Source organism: Calonectris borealis, chromosome 21, assembly GCF_964195595.1.
Source record: "Calonectris borealis chromosome 21, bCalBor7.hap1.2, whole genome shotgun sequence".
NCBI lineage: Eukaryota > Metazoa > Chordata > Aves > Procellariiformes > Procellariidae > Calonectris > Calonectris borealis.
The window spans coordinates 9,518,121-9,532,105 of NC_134332.1; the positions used below are offsets into that span (position 1 = coordinate 9,518,121).

The 13,985-nt window shown below is 48.1% G+C and overlaps 1 protein-coding gene across 2 annotated transcripts in view; it reads left to right on the top strand.

Annotated features, from left to right (window-relative positions):
- The window catches only part of NOTCH1 (notch receptor 1), a 44,510-nt gene extending 33,979 nt beyond the window's left edge, over window positions 1–10,531 (top strand). For both annotated transcript variants that reach the window (XM_075170706.1, XM_075170707.1), the window contains exons 24-34: window positions 58–170; window positions 684–1,255; window positions 1,991–2,419; window positions 3,215–3,363; window positions 3,976–4,192; window positions 4,546–4,636; window positions 4,913–5,078; window positions 5,819–6,114; window positions 6,422–6,569; window positions 6,674–6,771; window positions 7,227–10,531. In XM_075170706.1, coding sequence (XP_075026807.1) covers window positions 58–170; window positions 684–1,255; window positions 1,991–2,419; window positions 3,215–3,363; window positions 3,976–4,192; window positions 4,546–4,636; window positions 4,913–5,078; window positions 5,819–6,114; window positions 6,422–6,569; window positions 6,674–6,771; window positions 7,227–8,696 — 3,749 coding nt within the window. In that variant the 3' untranslated portion in view covers window positions 8,697–10,531. The remainder of the gene's footprint in view (window positions 1–57; window positions 171–683; window positions 1,256–1,990; window positions 2,420–3,214; window positions 3,364–3,975; window positions 4,193–4,545; window positions 4,637–4,912; window positions 5,079–5,818; window positions 6,115–6,421; window positions 6,570–6,673; window positions 6,772–7,226) is intronic.
- The last annotated feature ends 3,454 nt before the right edge of the window (window positions 10,532–13,985 follow it).

Below are 13,985 nucleotides of genomic sequence, written 5' to 3' on the forward strand. Positions count from 1 at the left end.
ACCCTGCGCATCTCGCACGCCTTCCTCTGCTCCTCACGCACTCTTCTCCTTCGGCAGGCCGTCGCTGTGACACCGTGGTGGATGGCTGTAAAGGCAAACCCTGCAGGAATGGTGGAACATGCGCAGTTGCCAGCAACACCGGCCGCGGCTTCATCTGCAAATGCCCCCCGGTACGTACCTCCCCTCTCCAGCCCTGAGCGTGGGATGTTGCACGGGCCCTGCAAGTCAGCCCCTTGCACAGAGGGGCAGTCAAGGGGCCAGTTTAGCGCCGAGGCTTCCCCGGCTGGGCTAGCCAGGGGGAGAGGCTTTGCTGCGGGTGCTCGCTGGAGGGAGGTGTATCCGAATATCCCTCCTCACTAGCAAGGAGACTGGGTCAGGGTCAGGGAGAAGGAGGTGGCTCAGCAGGTACGATGCACAGCTCTGTAGGACAGACTCTTGCCTGACCATTATTTGCTCCAGGTAAAGGTAGAGCAGGCAGCTATGGAGAAGAGCTCCCTTCGTTTCGAGGGGGATGCTCTAACATTCCAGATTATTCTTGCCCATCACTAGTTTCAGAGGACGCTCCAGAGCCGTGCCCTGATTCACTGGGTTTGTGCCAAGTTTCCCAGAACACACACGTGTGTTAGGCTGCTCATAGGACAGCGTCAGTCATTCCGACTCCCTCTTTGCTGTCACCTCCCCAGGGATTCGTGGGTGCCACCTGCGAGAACGACTCCCGCAGCTGTGGGAACCTGCACTGCCTGAATGGTGGCACCTGCATCTCCATCCACAAGAGCTCCAAGTGCATGTGCACGCCGACCTTCACGGGTCCCGAGTGCCAGTACCCGGCCAGCAGCCCCTGCACGTCCAACCCCTGCTACAACGGGGGCACCTGCGAGTTCTTCAGCGATGCCTCCCCCTACTACCGGTGCAACTGCCCTGCCAACTTCAACGGCCTCAACTGCCACATCCTCGACTTTGATTTCCAAGGTGGGATCGGGCAGGATATCATCCCACCCAAAATTGAGGAGAAGTGCGAGATTGCAGTTTGCGCGGGGTATGCCGGCAACAAGATCTGCGATGGGAAATGCAACAACCATGCCTGCGGCTGGGATGGGGGAGACTGCTCCCTCAATTTCAACGACCCCTGGAAGAACTGCTCCCAGTCTCTGCAGTGCTGGAAGTACTTCAACGACGGCAAGTGCGACTCTCAGTGCAATAACGCTGGCTGCCTGTACGATGGATTTGACTGCCAGAAATACGAAGGGCAGTGCAAGTAAGTGACTTACTCATTGACCCTCTTGTTTTAAAGCCGTGACCTCTGTGCTGATCGTCTTGGGGGTATTTTCTGGTTGCATCTGCTAAAGCTCCTAAGTGCAGACTTGCTGTTCACTCTCTACATTCTGTTCTGCTGCCTATGGGGCTGCAACTCAAGCAACCACACTTCCCTGTGGTCTTACTGAGTTTATATAGACTTGGAAGCTCTCTGGGTTTGGCTCATTCCAGATGGCTTCCCTGTCCTTGCCTGTATCCCACCATAGATGTGAATTCTCCAACTCACAGGAGAAACACAGTGAGTTTCAGTGTAGGGGGACCCCGGATGGAAGAGCAGCCAGAAAACATGATGATGTTAACATCCAGGCATTTACCAAACATGTCTTTGGAAATAGCAGAAATTTAATCCGAGATTTCTGGACAAACTCTGGTCTGAGTAACTATTCTGTGTCCCCATGTCTTCTCTGAGTCACAGTAATTTGTCCCTTTTTCTGGCATCTAAATTGCAACTTATAGTTTAACAGCTGCTATCTTTTACCTGCAGAAGTGAATGCTTCACAGCGCTGCACGAAACGGTTGCCTTCTATGTAAACTGGTTTAGTGTCTGTCAGGATGAAGAATATTTATACAAAAGAGAGGTCCTTGTGGACCACCGCTTTTATTTTCTCAGCAGATAGGTAATATGCGCAGTACTTGGTCTAATTCATTCTTCTGCCTTTCTTTTTCTTCTGCCCAGCCCTCTGTATGATCAGTACTGCAAAGATCACTTCTCGGATGGCCACTGTGACCAGGGCTGCAATAATTTTGAGTGCGAATGGGATGGTCTGGACTGTGCAAACAACATGCCAGAGAAGCTTGCAGATGGCACGCTGGTGGTGGTGGTCCTGATCACTCCCGAGAACCTGAAGAACAACTCTTTCAACTTCCTGCGGGAGCTGAGCCGCGTGCTGCACACCAACGTGGTCTTCAAGAAGAACCCCAAGGGAGAGTATATGATCTTTCCATACTACGGCAATGAGGAGGAGCTGAAAAAGCATTACATCAAGAGGTCAACAGAGGACTGGTCAGATATGTCCAGTGCTGTCATCAACAAAGTAAAGAGCAGCCTCTACGCCAGGGCTGGCAGAAGGCAGAAGAGAGAGCTCGATCAGATGGACATCAGAGGGTAGGGGGGACCAATGGGTTCCTTTTTCACTGAGCAGCATTTGTTTTCCGTGTTGATAATAGTAACACGCTATAAAGGGAAGGATGTAGGTCAGATAATTGTATTTAGACGTTGCTTTCTGTGTGAATAGAAACCGGATTTTGCTCTCACGTGGGAAAAGCGAGTGATCGCTCAGGAATCCCTGATACAATGCTGCGCCGACTCTCACGATTGAAGGAGTCCTGTGTATTGTTGGGAGCCGGGGCTGGGCTGGGTGGGACCTGGAAGCAGAGGCTGGCCTGACCGACTGTCTGACTGCAGGAAGCCATTAAGTTAAGCCTCAGTTTCTCCCTGGGAAATGCTTTCGAGAGCTTTGTTGTAAAAATTACTGCAAACTGTGTTTGGAGATCTTTGGTATAAACATATAGATCTAACCTTCTCCCTCTCTGTGGGCTCAATCAAAAGCCACCGAAAGCAAAGGAGTTAAAGCAGCGAAACTGATGTGAAAAGATCTGACGGCTCCCAAACAGCATTATTTAAGATCCTGTAGTGTCTGGGTAATTTTAAAACATCGTGAAGCAGAGACTCCCTTCCATTCCTGTAGATAAGGAGTTAGATTTCACAGTATTCATTGAGGCAAATCCAATAGATCATGAGTGCGAGCTGCAGGGCTTGGGCCACAGGGAAGCAAGGAGATGGGTTCCCACCTTCTAATTCCCACTGATGGGGGGTTAAGGAGGGAGGGGAGACAGGGCTCATCTGTCTTCTAGGCGTGGCCATTGCTCCGTGTTTCTCATTGACTCTTCTCTCGCACAGATCCATCGTCTACTTGGAAATTGATAACCGCCAGTGCATCCAGTCGTCTTCCCAGTGCTTCCAGAGTGCAACCGATGTGGCAGCGTTCCTGGGTGCCTTGGCCTCCCTTGGCAACCTAAACATACCCTACAAAATAGAAGCCGTTAAAAGTAAGTACGGCTGGTCGGCTGGGGAAGAGAGACAACCAAAACTTTCCAGCCTTATCCGTGTTTAGTTATCTGTCAGCTGGCTGCATTTGAGCACAGTCTGCTTTTAATAACCTTGCATCTTTTTTTTTTCTTTAAGTCTGTTCTTAAAAAAATTGCAAAAACAGTTTATTATTTTTGCTTATTCCAGGTTTATTTCAAAATCATTATCACTATAAAAGTTATAAAAGAAAAAAAAAAGAAAAAGAAAACCCAACCAGCTCCAATCAATCAGTGACATGCAAGGAGTTGAAGTTTGTATCTTGAAAATCCCCCCTAAATCCTTTTGTCTTAACAGCTCAATGCAAGCGCAATGATTTGAAGTTTGCTAATCCTTTTCCTTAAAGGAGAAAAAAGTGAAGCTGTCTCCTGATGCAGGCTGGCTTGTGCAGCCGAGAATTTGCCGATAGTTTGCAATTCTGATTAATAGCGTATAAAATGACCTTATTTTGGGGGGGCTGATTTAGATCAGACTTAGGTACCTCTATTAACTAATTTTCCTTCATTTCCACTCTGTCACTGGTTTGCTATGCAGCTTAATGTCTCAGCATCTCTTTGTGCCCCACTGTTTTGTAGGTGAAACAGCTGAGCCCACGAAGAACTCCCAGCTGTATCCTATGTACGTGGTGGTGGCTGCGGTGGTCTTGCTTGCTTTCATTGGAGTGGGAGTACTGGTGTCTCATAAGCGGCGCAGGGAGCATGGGCAGCTTTGGTTCCCAGAAGGCTTCAAAGTGACAGAGTCGAGCAAGAAGAAGCGACGAGAACCACTTGGGGAGGATTCTGTTGGACTGAAGTGAGTAATTTGCTTGCTAACCTGTTAGACATAGCACAGTGGGGCTGCTCAGGGCTCTTCTGAAAGAACCATCGGAGTTTTGTTCTCTAGTGCATCATATTGGCTAGCGGGGAGGAGAAAAATCAGGTTTCTTAAAGTTCTGCATGGGGAAAACAGTGTTCCCATCTGGAGGAGGTTTTTAAATGCTTCGTGGTGTGTTTGCACTTGGTAAAAAATGACAGGCAAGCTGAGGGGAACCTCCTGGAAATTGCCTTGTTGATTCTTCTTTCAGTTTGTGCATGTAGATAAACACAGTCCATCACAGACTAGTTCCTGCAGAGGAACTAATTTTTTGTATGGTTTTGTTTCTAAAGACCCCTCAAAAATGCTTCAGACGGCACGCTGATGGATGACAACCAAAATGAGTGGGGTGATGAGGAGACCTTGGACACCAAGAAGTTCAGGGTAAGCTCTCTGCCACGTTCCCTCTCTGTGCTGCAAGTAGTCACACGCTGGATTTTGTCGTGGAAGGAGCAGAGCGCTGCGGAAAGCAGCAGAGCAGAGGGACCCTCGGGGGCCCAGCCTGCGCTGCGCGTTGCTGCTGCCGGCTCCTTTGCAAACCTGCATGTGACAAACGCACCTTTGAGACTTGCAGAGCTTCCCACGCTAGAGCTCAGCCCCCTCCTCCCACCCTGACCTGTGCGCTTTGCTCGGTGCTCATTTCCCGCTGTCGTTCCTCAGTTCGAGGAGCAGGCGATGCTGCCCGACACGGACGATCAGACGGATCACAGGCAGTGGACCCAGCAGCACCTGGATGCCGCTGACCTGCGCATATCCTCCATGGCGCCTACTCCACCGCAGGGGGAAATCGATGCAGACTGCATGGACGTCAACGTCAGAGGTCCCGGTAAGGTGGAGTCCTTTCACTTCTGCGCTGCTTGTCAGCTAATCTAAAATCCTCCCTTACCCCTTGCAGATAAGCAGTCCCAGACAGCCCTACCTGTCTCTATTCATAGTACGGAGTTGCTGCTAGCCGTTCTGCATCGCATGGTTGCTGTTGTGTGTGATTTAGAGATAGACCCTGTCACCTTTTGATGTCTATGAGATCTCTTTTGTTTAATCACTGAGATGGAAATTAGAGAATACAGAAGAAGTACCTATTAAGTAATCCAGCTTCTCTCTGTGCCACTCCTAGATTACTCTCCTCCCACAAAATTGCACGTTTCTCAGTCTTCTTTTCAGGTTTTTAACTATATTAATAGTTAATAGGCATTTAAGTTATTACAGATATTTGGTCTTCCCCACATCTGTGAAATTGTCCTCTGAAATAATAAAAACATTTAAGGCTGCACTGTACTGTACTCAAGTTTGCTTTGAGCAACCTTCCTTATAAATTGCACCTTACATGTTAGTGTGCAAGCTAGCAGATGAAATAGGAAAAGCAGTGAGTGGTGAGATACCACTAAGGAATTTCAGATCCATATCAGAGGAAGGATATTCGTGTTTGATGTTTAGAACCAGTCAGGAACTCAGTCTTGATGCACCCATGAGAATAAGCATCTATCGCAGACAGAGCATCTTGCTGAGCTGCCTGCATTACAGAAGGGTAAAAAGCCTTTTTTCACCGAGTTCCCCTGTGCTTTTCAGATGGCTTCACCCCCCTCATGATCGCCTCGTGCAGCGGAGGAGGGCTGGAGACTGGCAATAGCGAAGAGGAAGACGATGCTCCTGCCGTCATCTCGGATTTCATTTACCAAGGCGCCAGCTTACACAACCAGACTGACCGCACCGGCGAGACGGCGCTTCACCTGGCTGCCAGGTACTCCCGCTCGGACGCTGCCAAGCGCCTGCTGGAAGCCAGTGCCGATGCAAACATCCAAGATAACATGGGCAGGACGCCCCTCCACGCCGCCGTCTCTGCCGATGCCCAGGGAGTCTTCCAGGTAATTGATCCTTTTGCCACCAGTCTCGGGGTTTTCTGGGGAAAGTGCTGGTGCTACGTGGTGAGTCAGTGACACGACTGAGCTTATCGCAGGGTCTCCAGTTTGCCCTGGCAAGGTGCGGGGTGGAAGTCTTGAAACCTGAAGCCCCTGTTGTCTCAGGGATGGGCACATCAAAGCAGCTGCCCTCGGATGTGCACCCCCAGACTGGAAAGGGGGTTGCAGGTCCTGAGACCTGGGTACCTGGAGTGTCTGCTGTCTGTCCCTCCTAACGTTTGTGTTTCCTGCGCTTTGGCCCTTGTTGCGGCAGATCCTGATTAGGAACAGGGCAACTGATCTCGACGCCCGAATGCACGACGGGACCACTCCTCTGATCTTGGCCGCTCGCTTGGCTGTGGAGGGCATGCTGGACGATCTCATCAACTGCCATGCAGACGTCAATGCCGTGGATGATCTAGGTACTGCAGGCAACGGGCTCCCTCAGAGGCAGAAGGAACGGGCTGCTTGCTGTTACTCTTACCACTCACTAATGCACGTTGTATGTCGTGGTCTTCCTCCATAGGCAAGTCGGCACTGCACTGGGCAGCTGCTGTGAACAACGTTGAAGCCGCAGTAGTCCTCCTGAAGAATGGTGCCAATAAGGATATGCAGAACAATAAGGTAGGGGTCTCCTGGGCTGACACAGGCAAGGAAAGAACCATCTGGGGAGTCTGTTAAAGGGTAATTTTTGCCTAAAATACAACACACTGGCACTGAGACTCTGGTTTGATTGTTCTGCTGTCAATGAAACTGTTGGATTTAGTTCAAAGCAGCATTGTGAGATTTGGTCCTACGGGTGGTGTTGAGGGGCCATGCAGTGCTTGGTGAGCAGTATGGTACGGTGTTAGTGTGGCCACCTCCTCGCACGTTCTGGGTCACTCGTAGGGTTCCTGGTTTGATACCAGTATAAGGACATGGCTCAGCAGGGTGGGAACAAGCAGCAGCAAAACCTCACCAGAGGCGAGACGATTACTGTCTCTGCCACCCAACTGCATGGTGTTGGGCACGGAGCTCAGGATAGTGTTAGCCAGGAGAATCTGTGAACTTAAACCTAACCATCTTTGCTGGGTTTCTAGGAGGAGACCCCACTCTTCCTCGCAGCCAGAGAAGGGAGCTATGAAACCGCCAAGGTCCTGCTGGACCATTTTGCCAACCGCGACATCACGGACCACATGGACCGGCTCCCACGGGACATAGCCCAGGAGCGGATGCACCACGACATCGTGAGGCTGCTGGACGAGTACAACCTGGTGCGGAGCCCGCCGCTGCACAACGGCCCGCTTGGGGCACCCACGCTGTCCCCACCGCTCTGCTCTCCCAACAGCTACATCGGCAACCTGAAACCTGCCGTCCAGGGTAAGAAGGCCAGGAAGCCGAGTACCAAGGGCCTGAGCTGCAATGGCAAGGATGCCAAAGACCTCAAAGCCCGGAGGAAAAAATCACAAGATGGAAAAGGATGTCTGCTTGACAACTCCAGTGTGTTGTCTCCAGTGGACTCCCTGGAGTCACCCCATGGGTACCTGTCGGATGTTGCCTCTCCTCCGCTGATGACCTCTCCATTTCAGCAGTCCCCTTCCATGCCTCTGAATCATCTGCCAGGCATGCCTGATGCCCACATGAGCATCAATCACCTCAACATGGCGGGGAAGCAGGATATGGCCATGGGAAGCTCCAGCAGGATGGCCTTCGATTCAGTGCCGCCGCGTCTCTCTCACCTCCCCGTCTCCAGCCCCAGCACAGTGATGAGCAACGCCCCGATGAATTTCTCCGTCGGCGGAGCGGCCGGTCTGAACGGGCAGTGTGACTGGCTCACCCGGCTGCAGAACGGCATGGTCCAGAATCAGTACAACCCGATGAGAGGCAACATGCAACCAGGGGCGCATCAGCAGACGCAAAACCTTCAACACGGCATGATGACCTCCCTGCACAACGGCTTGCCCACCACAAGCTTGTCGCAGATGATGAGCTACCAGGCCATGCCCAACACCCGGCTGGCTTCCCAGCCTCACCTGATGCAGAGCCAGCAGCTACAGCAGATGCAGCAGCAACAGCTCCAGCAGCAAAACATGCAGCCGCAGCAGCAGCCGCAGCAACCCCAGCAGCAGCCACAGCAGCAGCAGCCGCAGCAGCATCACAACCCCAGCTCCAATGCGAGCGGCCACATCGGCCAAAATTTCCTTGGTACCGAGCTGAGCCAGCCCGACATGCAGCCGGCGAGCAGCAGTACCATGGCGGTCCACACGATCCTGCCTCAAGATTCCCAGATGCTGCCCACGTCTCTGCCATCCTCCCTCGCCCAGCCCATGACCACCACGCAGTTTCTAACTCCACCTTCCCAGCACAGTTATTCCTCCCCCTTGGACAACACCCCCAGCCACCAGCTCCAGGTGCCCGACCACCCTTTCCTAACGCCGTCTCCGGAGTCGCCGGACCAGTGGTCCAGCTCATCTCCTCACTCCAACGTGTCCGACTGGTCCGAGGGCATTTCCAGCCCTCCCACGAGTATGCAGTCACAGATGGGACACATCCCCGAAGCCTTCAAGTAAAAGACGGTGTTTCAGAGACGCTGGAGCTCAGTGGGAGTTGGAAGCTTGAGGGAGATCTTTTTTAAAAGGACATCGGATGCTTTTATTAAAGGATCCTTTTTAAATATGTTTTTATGAAAAAAATAAAAAGACAAATTAATTCCTTTTTTTTTAGTATTTATTTATGTACTTTTTATTCTACATGAAAACACTGCCTTTTTATTTATATGTTCTATTGTTAAGAACTCAATGTGGGACACCAGTTGTGTTTCAAGAAATCAAAAAAATAGGTTTTTATAGGACATTCTCTTTTGTTTGGGGGGGTACATTGTGTTTGATTTGAGAGGAAATGTTTATGTAAAGCTATAAGCAGCCATTTGTGATTCTGAAATGCCATTAATTTATTTTTTTTCTCTTTCAACTCAGAAAGAGAGGTGAGAAAGAAAAGGAGAAGGAAAAATTGACTAAAAATACCACTCCTGGGGGGGGGGGGGGGGGAATTAAGTATGGACAGATTTTTGAAATGTACTTTAAAATGTTTCCTTTGCTATTATATCTGAGAGGACATTTTATGGTACCTGTCATGAATCTTTGTTTAAATTTCAGTATTATATAGTTGTACATTTGCCTTGATAATAGAAATTTTTGTTCTCTCTTGTTTTTATATATTAAAAAAATATATATATTTAAATGATTTTTATGATCTAAAAAAAAAAATCAGGATTATAGACCTGTAAGAACAGGTTCTAAGCTAAAAAAAAAACCCTACAAAACATGAATACTGGCCCCCACCAAAAAGAAGTGCATTTGCCAAACTTTTAAGAGAACAAGCCCATAACTATGGAGTATATACCAAACCCATAACTGTGGAGTTTATACACAAAGGAGACTTAATTTTACTTTGAATATCTTTACTGTTTTTTGTTTTCATGTTTGCATTTGAGTAACTGTTTAAGAAATAAATGCCAATATAAACTTGTAAACCACATCCTTATTTTAAGGATGGCCTGCCTATTTTAAAGAAGGTGTGTCTCGTAATGCAGACAACCTGAGTGAGATTACAAAGCATTATAACACTGCCACCACCAAGTGCTCGCCCGTATCCAGCTCCTCTGGCAGCGCGATTGCTGGGTGCTCAGTGGAAAGCGCTGCCGGTTTTGGTGGGATGCTGGACTGGCTAAACAGGAGGGCGAAGGACAGCACAGCCGAGGCTGTGCTGTGAAACGTTAACATTTTGTTCTTGTTAGTCTGGAGTGATGCATCTTTTTTTATATTGATGTACACTCTTTCTGTGTATCATGTAAAATATAGTATAAGCCTGTGGCAGATTTAATGTTTGTAAATATGTTTTTTTTAAGAAAAGGTGGATTTTGTTTCAAAAATCTAAATGAGCAAGTCTTAAATATATCATAAATATATCACCTTATAGAGGTGTTGAAATATCACTCACTCGGGTGCAAAGGCAAGCAGACACCCTAAGACTAGATATGTGTATGGGACAGGCAAATAGAGAGCAGTTAATCAAGAAAACCTAAGAAAAGGTTCCTTTTCCTCATTCCTTTTTATTAGAACACCAAATAAAATGGATATTTCTCAAGGCACAGCGCCTTGCTGAGCACTCATCTTAGTTAACATTTCAGACCATTGTTATTGTGACATGCCTAATATGAGTGATAAAAACATCATGTGGTGTTGAATCTTCCTATGTTTTATAAACTAGAGTGTAGTTTAAGAAAAGATATCTTCTGTAATAAAGTTATCTACATGCAAAGTTGTAGTTTGCAAAAATGATGTATTTTTTTTGGTTAACTGATTTGCAATAAATGATGCTTCTGGGCATCTAGATTTTACTAAAACTGGAACTTAGTGTTTTTGTTACGGATTGATTGAAATCTGGGCTTGATACCCGCTGTCTTTCAATACTGCAGGGCTGCCTCTCGGCACAAAGTACCAGCACTTTCCTAACATCTTGTTCTCTGTGTTAAAGTTCAGAGCAGGGTTTTGGACAATGAAACTTTCTCCTTAACTTGTGCAAAACTCTCACCAACTCGAGACGTCTGGTTTGAGCAAGGCGGGAGGGGCTCTGCGAGGCTCTCAGCCAGGCTGGGCTCTGCCCAGGTAGCCCTTTACCTGTTCTGTGGGTGCTCTGATGTTCTCTCAGGCCTCCGCCATTAGGTCAGGATCTAAGAGGGGAAACATTGAAAAGTTGTTTCAAAGAACGTCGCTCACACATGTTCGAAGTACTGTATTCTGTCACTTGAAAACTTTGCTTTCTGATCAAGTTTTTAGGAGCATTCTCTGGCTGATGAGACAGCCAAGGGTAAAAAATGGCCACGTGCTTTTAATTACATAGTGCCTATGGAAACAGAGCCCTCTACGAGTGGTGTTACGAATTATGTATAGTGCTTCCTACTTCACACATGGCGCTGAGCATGTGGCTGGGCTCTCAGATGTGGTGGCTTGTACAGATAGGAACTGGGAAGCCATCCCATGACACTGCCGAGGGGCAGCAGCACCCGAGGGAAAGTTTCGCTAATGCCACTCTGGGCACAAACAGCACGCAGAAACATTTGCTGTCCTTGCTGCACTCAAGATTTTTAAGGTAATTTAATTTAATTCTTTCTCTTCCCCACAGGGACTCTGTAGTCCAAATGCAGCTGCGAAGTCCCCAAGTAACTGGATATAAATAGCCGAGCCGTGGACCTCCTCCCAAATCAGATAAGCCTGGCAACTCCTGGAATGCTGGTATTTTCCACTCCGCGGCCGGGGAGGGAGTGGGCATGTGTGTACACGTACCCAGTATCCAGCCCCAGACGGATTCGGGGCTGCCAGACATTTGCTGTACAACCGGTCAGAAGCTGGTGCCGCACCAGTGGCATTTTGTGTGCCACCCAGCAGCAGTGAAATGCAGCACCTTCAGAGGTCAGCGAGGCGATGTGCCAGTGTGCACTCGCAAACTCTGTGGAAAGGGTTATTTTAACTGAGGACAAATCCCTCTTCCCCCCTGCAAAATGTGGTTCACCAGTGAGGATCTCGTTACCCCAAGGGACACCCTGGAGATGGGCTTCCTGAGACGTGCTCTTCCCCCAGTTGTGTCTCGCTGCATCCCATCTGGGATACGCTAGATGAAGCGTGTCTGCCTTCACTGCAATTCGCACATGTGCTGTCCATGAATCACGTCTGGGAACATCCAGCCATGTTCCCACGCAGCCCATCCTTCCAGGCTTCTCCCACACGTGCTCATGCCCGTGGCTGGCTGCAAGCACGGCGTGCCTCCGTGCTGCCGGTGAGACTGGGAGATGCTCGTGCCAGTGTGAGGCGTTGGTAAGACTCTCTCCTATCTGGTCTAGTGTGCAGCACTCTGGTCACTCATGGTCTAGGTGGGAATTTGGCATAGAATGGATTAAAAAAAAGGGGTTCTGAGGATGTGCAAAACAACATGTCATTTCATGAGGCAACTAAACACGTGGCTCATTTAAGAAATAAGGGGCTGCAAAGCACATAATTTTCCATGAGGATGGGTCAGAGGGACAGAACGAGGAAAGAGGGGACTAAATACCAGGGAAAGAGGCAAAACAAAAAGGTCTGCATTGGCACATGAATAGATACTAATAAATTCGCCACAAGGTAATTCAAACTAGAAGTCAGAAAATGTTTTCTAAGCAATAGAGGAGTAAGGATACACAGTTTAGTTTTTAAGCGTTTAGCCCCAATGACTTTTACATGTATGAAGGCGTCTGGTGACCCACGAACTCCTGCCAGTCCCTTGTTCTTGCTTTTCTGAGCGGGTACGTGAGATGATCATGGGGTCACAGATCCCCAGCTGGGATTGAGGCAAAGTTAAGTGAGAAACGAGAAATGGCCCCAGTTTCAAACCCTCCCTCCACGCTTGGGGCTTTCCCACCAACTCTCTATCCAGAAGGATTTGCCTTCCCCAATCCCCTCCAACCAACCCATGTTGTCCAACCACAAGCTCATCTTTACCTCATGTTGGTAAAGATGCTGTGAGCTGAGTTTCAAGCTCTCATGTCAACAGAAGATGCCGAGGAATTAATGGGTCACGTCAAGCACAGTTTTAGCATTCCAGGTGAAAAAGGCTGAGAAGCACTAAAATGATATCCCATGCCAAGGGAAGGGTTCAGAAGTGTTTGCGTAAGACAAGATTAGCACCCAGCTATTCTGATGGCAAGTATGTTGATGCTATGAGGAATCGGTGCCTCTGAACTATTTGTTTACATGCTGGAGGGCTTGGTTTTTTATTCTTTGTTTTCATTATTCCTGCTCAATTAGATTGGACATTTAGAAATTGCTACTCTGTATTGCTTTTACCTCCAGGCTATTGGTGTTTGCTCAGAAAGTTGCTAACAGCTGCTTGAACCCTGATTGCCGAATTGTTACTGCAGTTCAAATCACCCCCTTAAGAATGTACAAAAGGAGCCAAATTAATCTAAGGTGTAGCCTCTCTGGAATTACACATGGGTTAAGGTGGCTGGGGTAGTTTGAATAATCACAGCAACGAAACGAATAAATAAATAAAGCTCAGCTTGTCCAAGTTGGCTAACCTGATACAGAATACCGATACTCATAAGAGGAACTCTCCTTTAGCCATTTTCCCTGTTTCCAGACTCAGAGGATGATCCTTTTAATAGCGAGCTCCTGGGGCAGGGCTATGCTTATGGTTGCCTGCAACTTGAAGGCTGAATAAATTATCAGAATTTAATGGGAAAAGGTCAGTATCATTTGTGTTGTATCAGGTAAGCTGATGAAGCAGGAAAGAAGGACACACGCTGTCCTCTTCCCACCAGCAAACCTTTTTATTTGTAATGGGTCACTCTCCAGTCCAGAACTGGCTGCATTTGCTGAGTACAGCAAATCAGTTAGAAAGCTTCAGGGTAAAAAGGGATTGAATGTCTTAATGTGACAATTCTTTACAATCACATACTTACTAAGAGAACAGCAAAGGTGAGAGCCCATCATTAGTGTTTGCATTGTGTATGTGTATAGGTGTATAAGAGGAGGGTTAGATATGTAATGTAAATACATAGCTATAGATACAGATGTAAGCTGTTGATGGTATTTACAAAATACATATGTATTTTTAAAAAGCCAGTCAGGCTAATTAAAATCATGTTTCCTCAGATTACACCTGTTGGGGGAAATATCAAGGGAGGACCAGGGCTTTATCTGCAATTCATGCTTGTGTAGGGAAATTGTATTTGACAAGCTGGTTTATAAGAATGTTCCTACAAAAGAGGGAGATGAAAGGCACTTAAAAAATCACAGCGCTGCCTCTGGTTCCCACACCAGCAT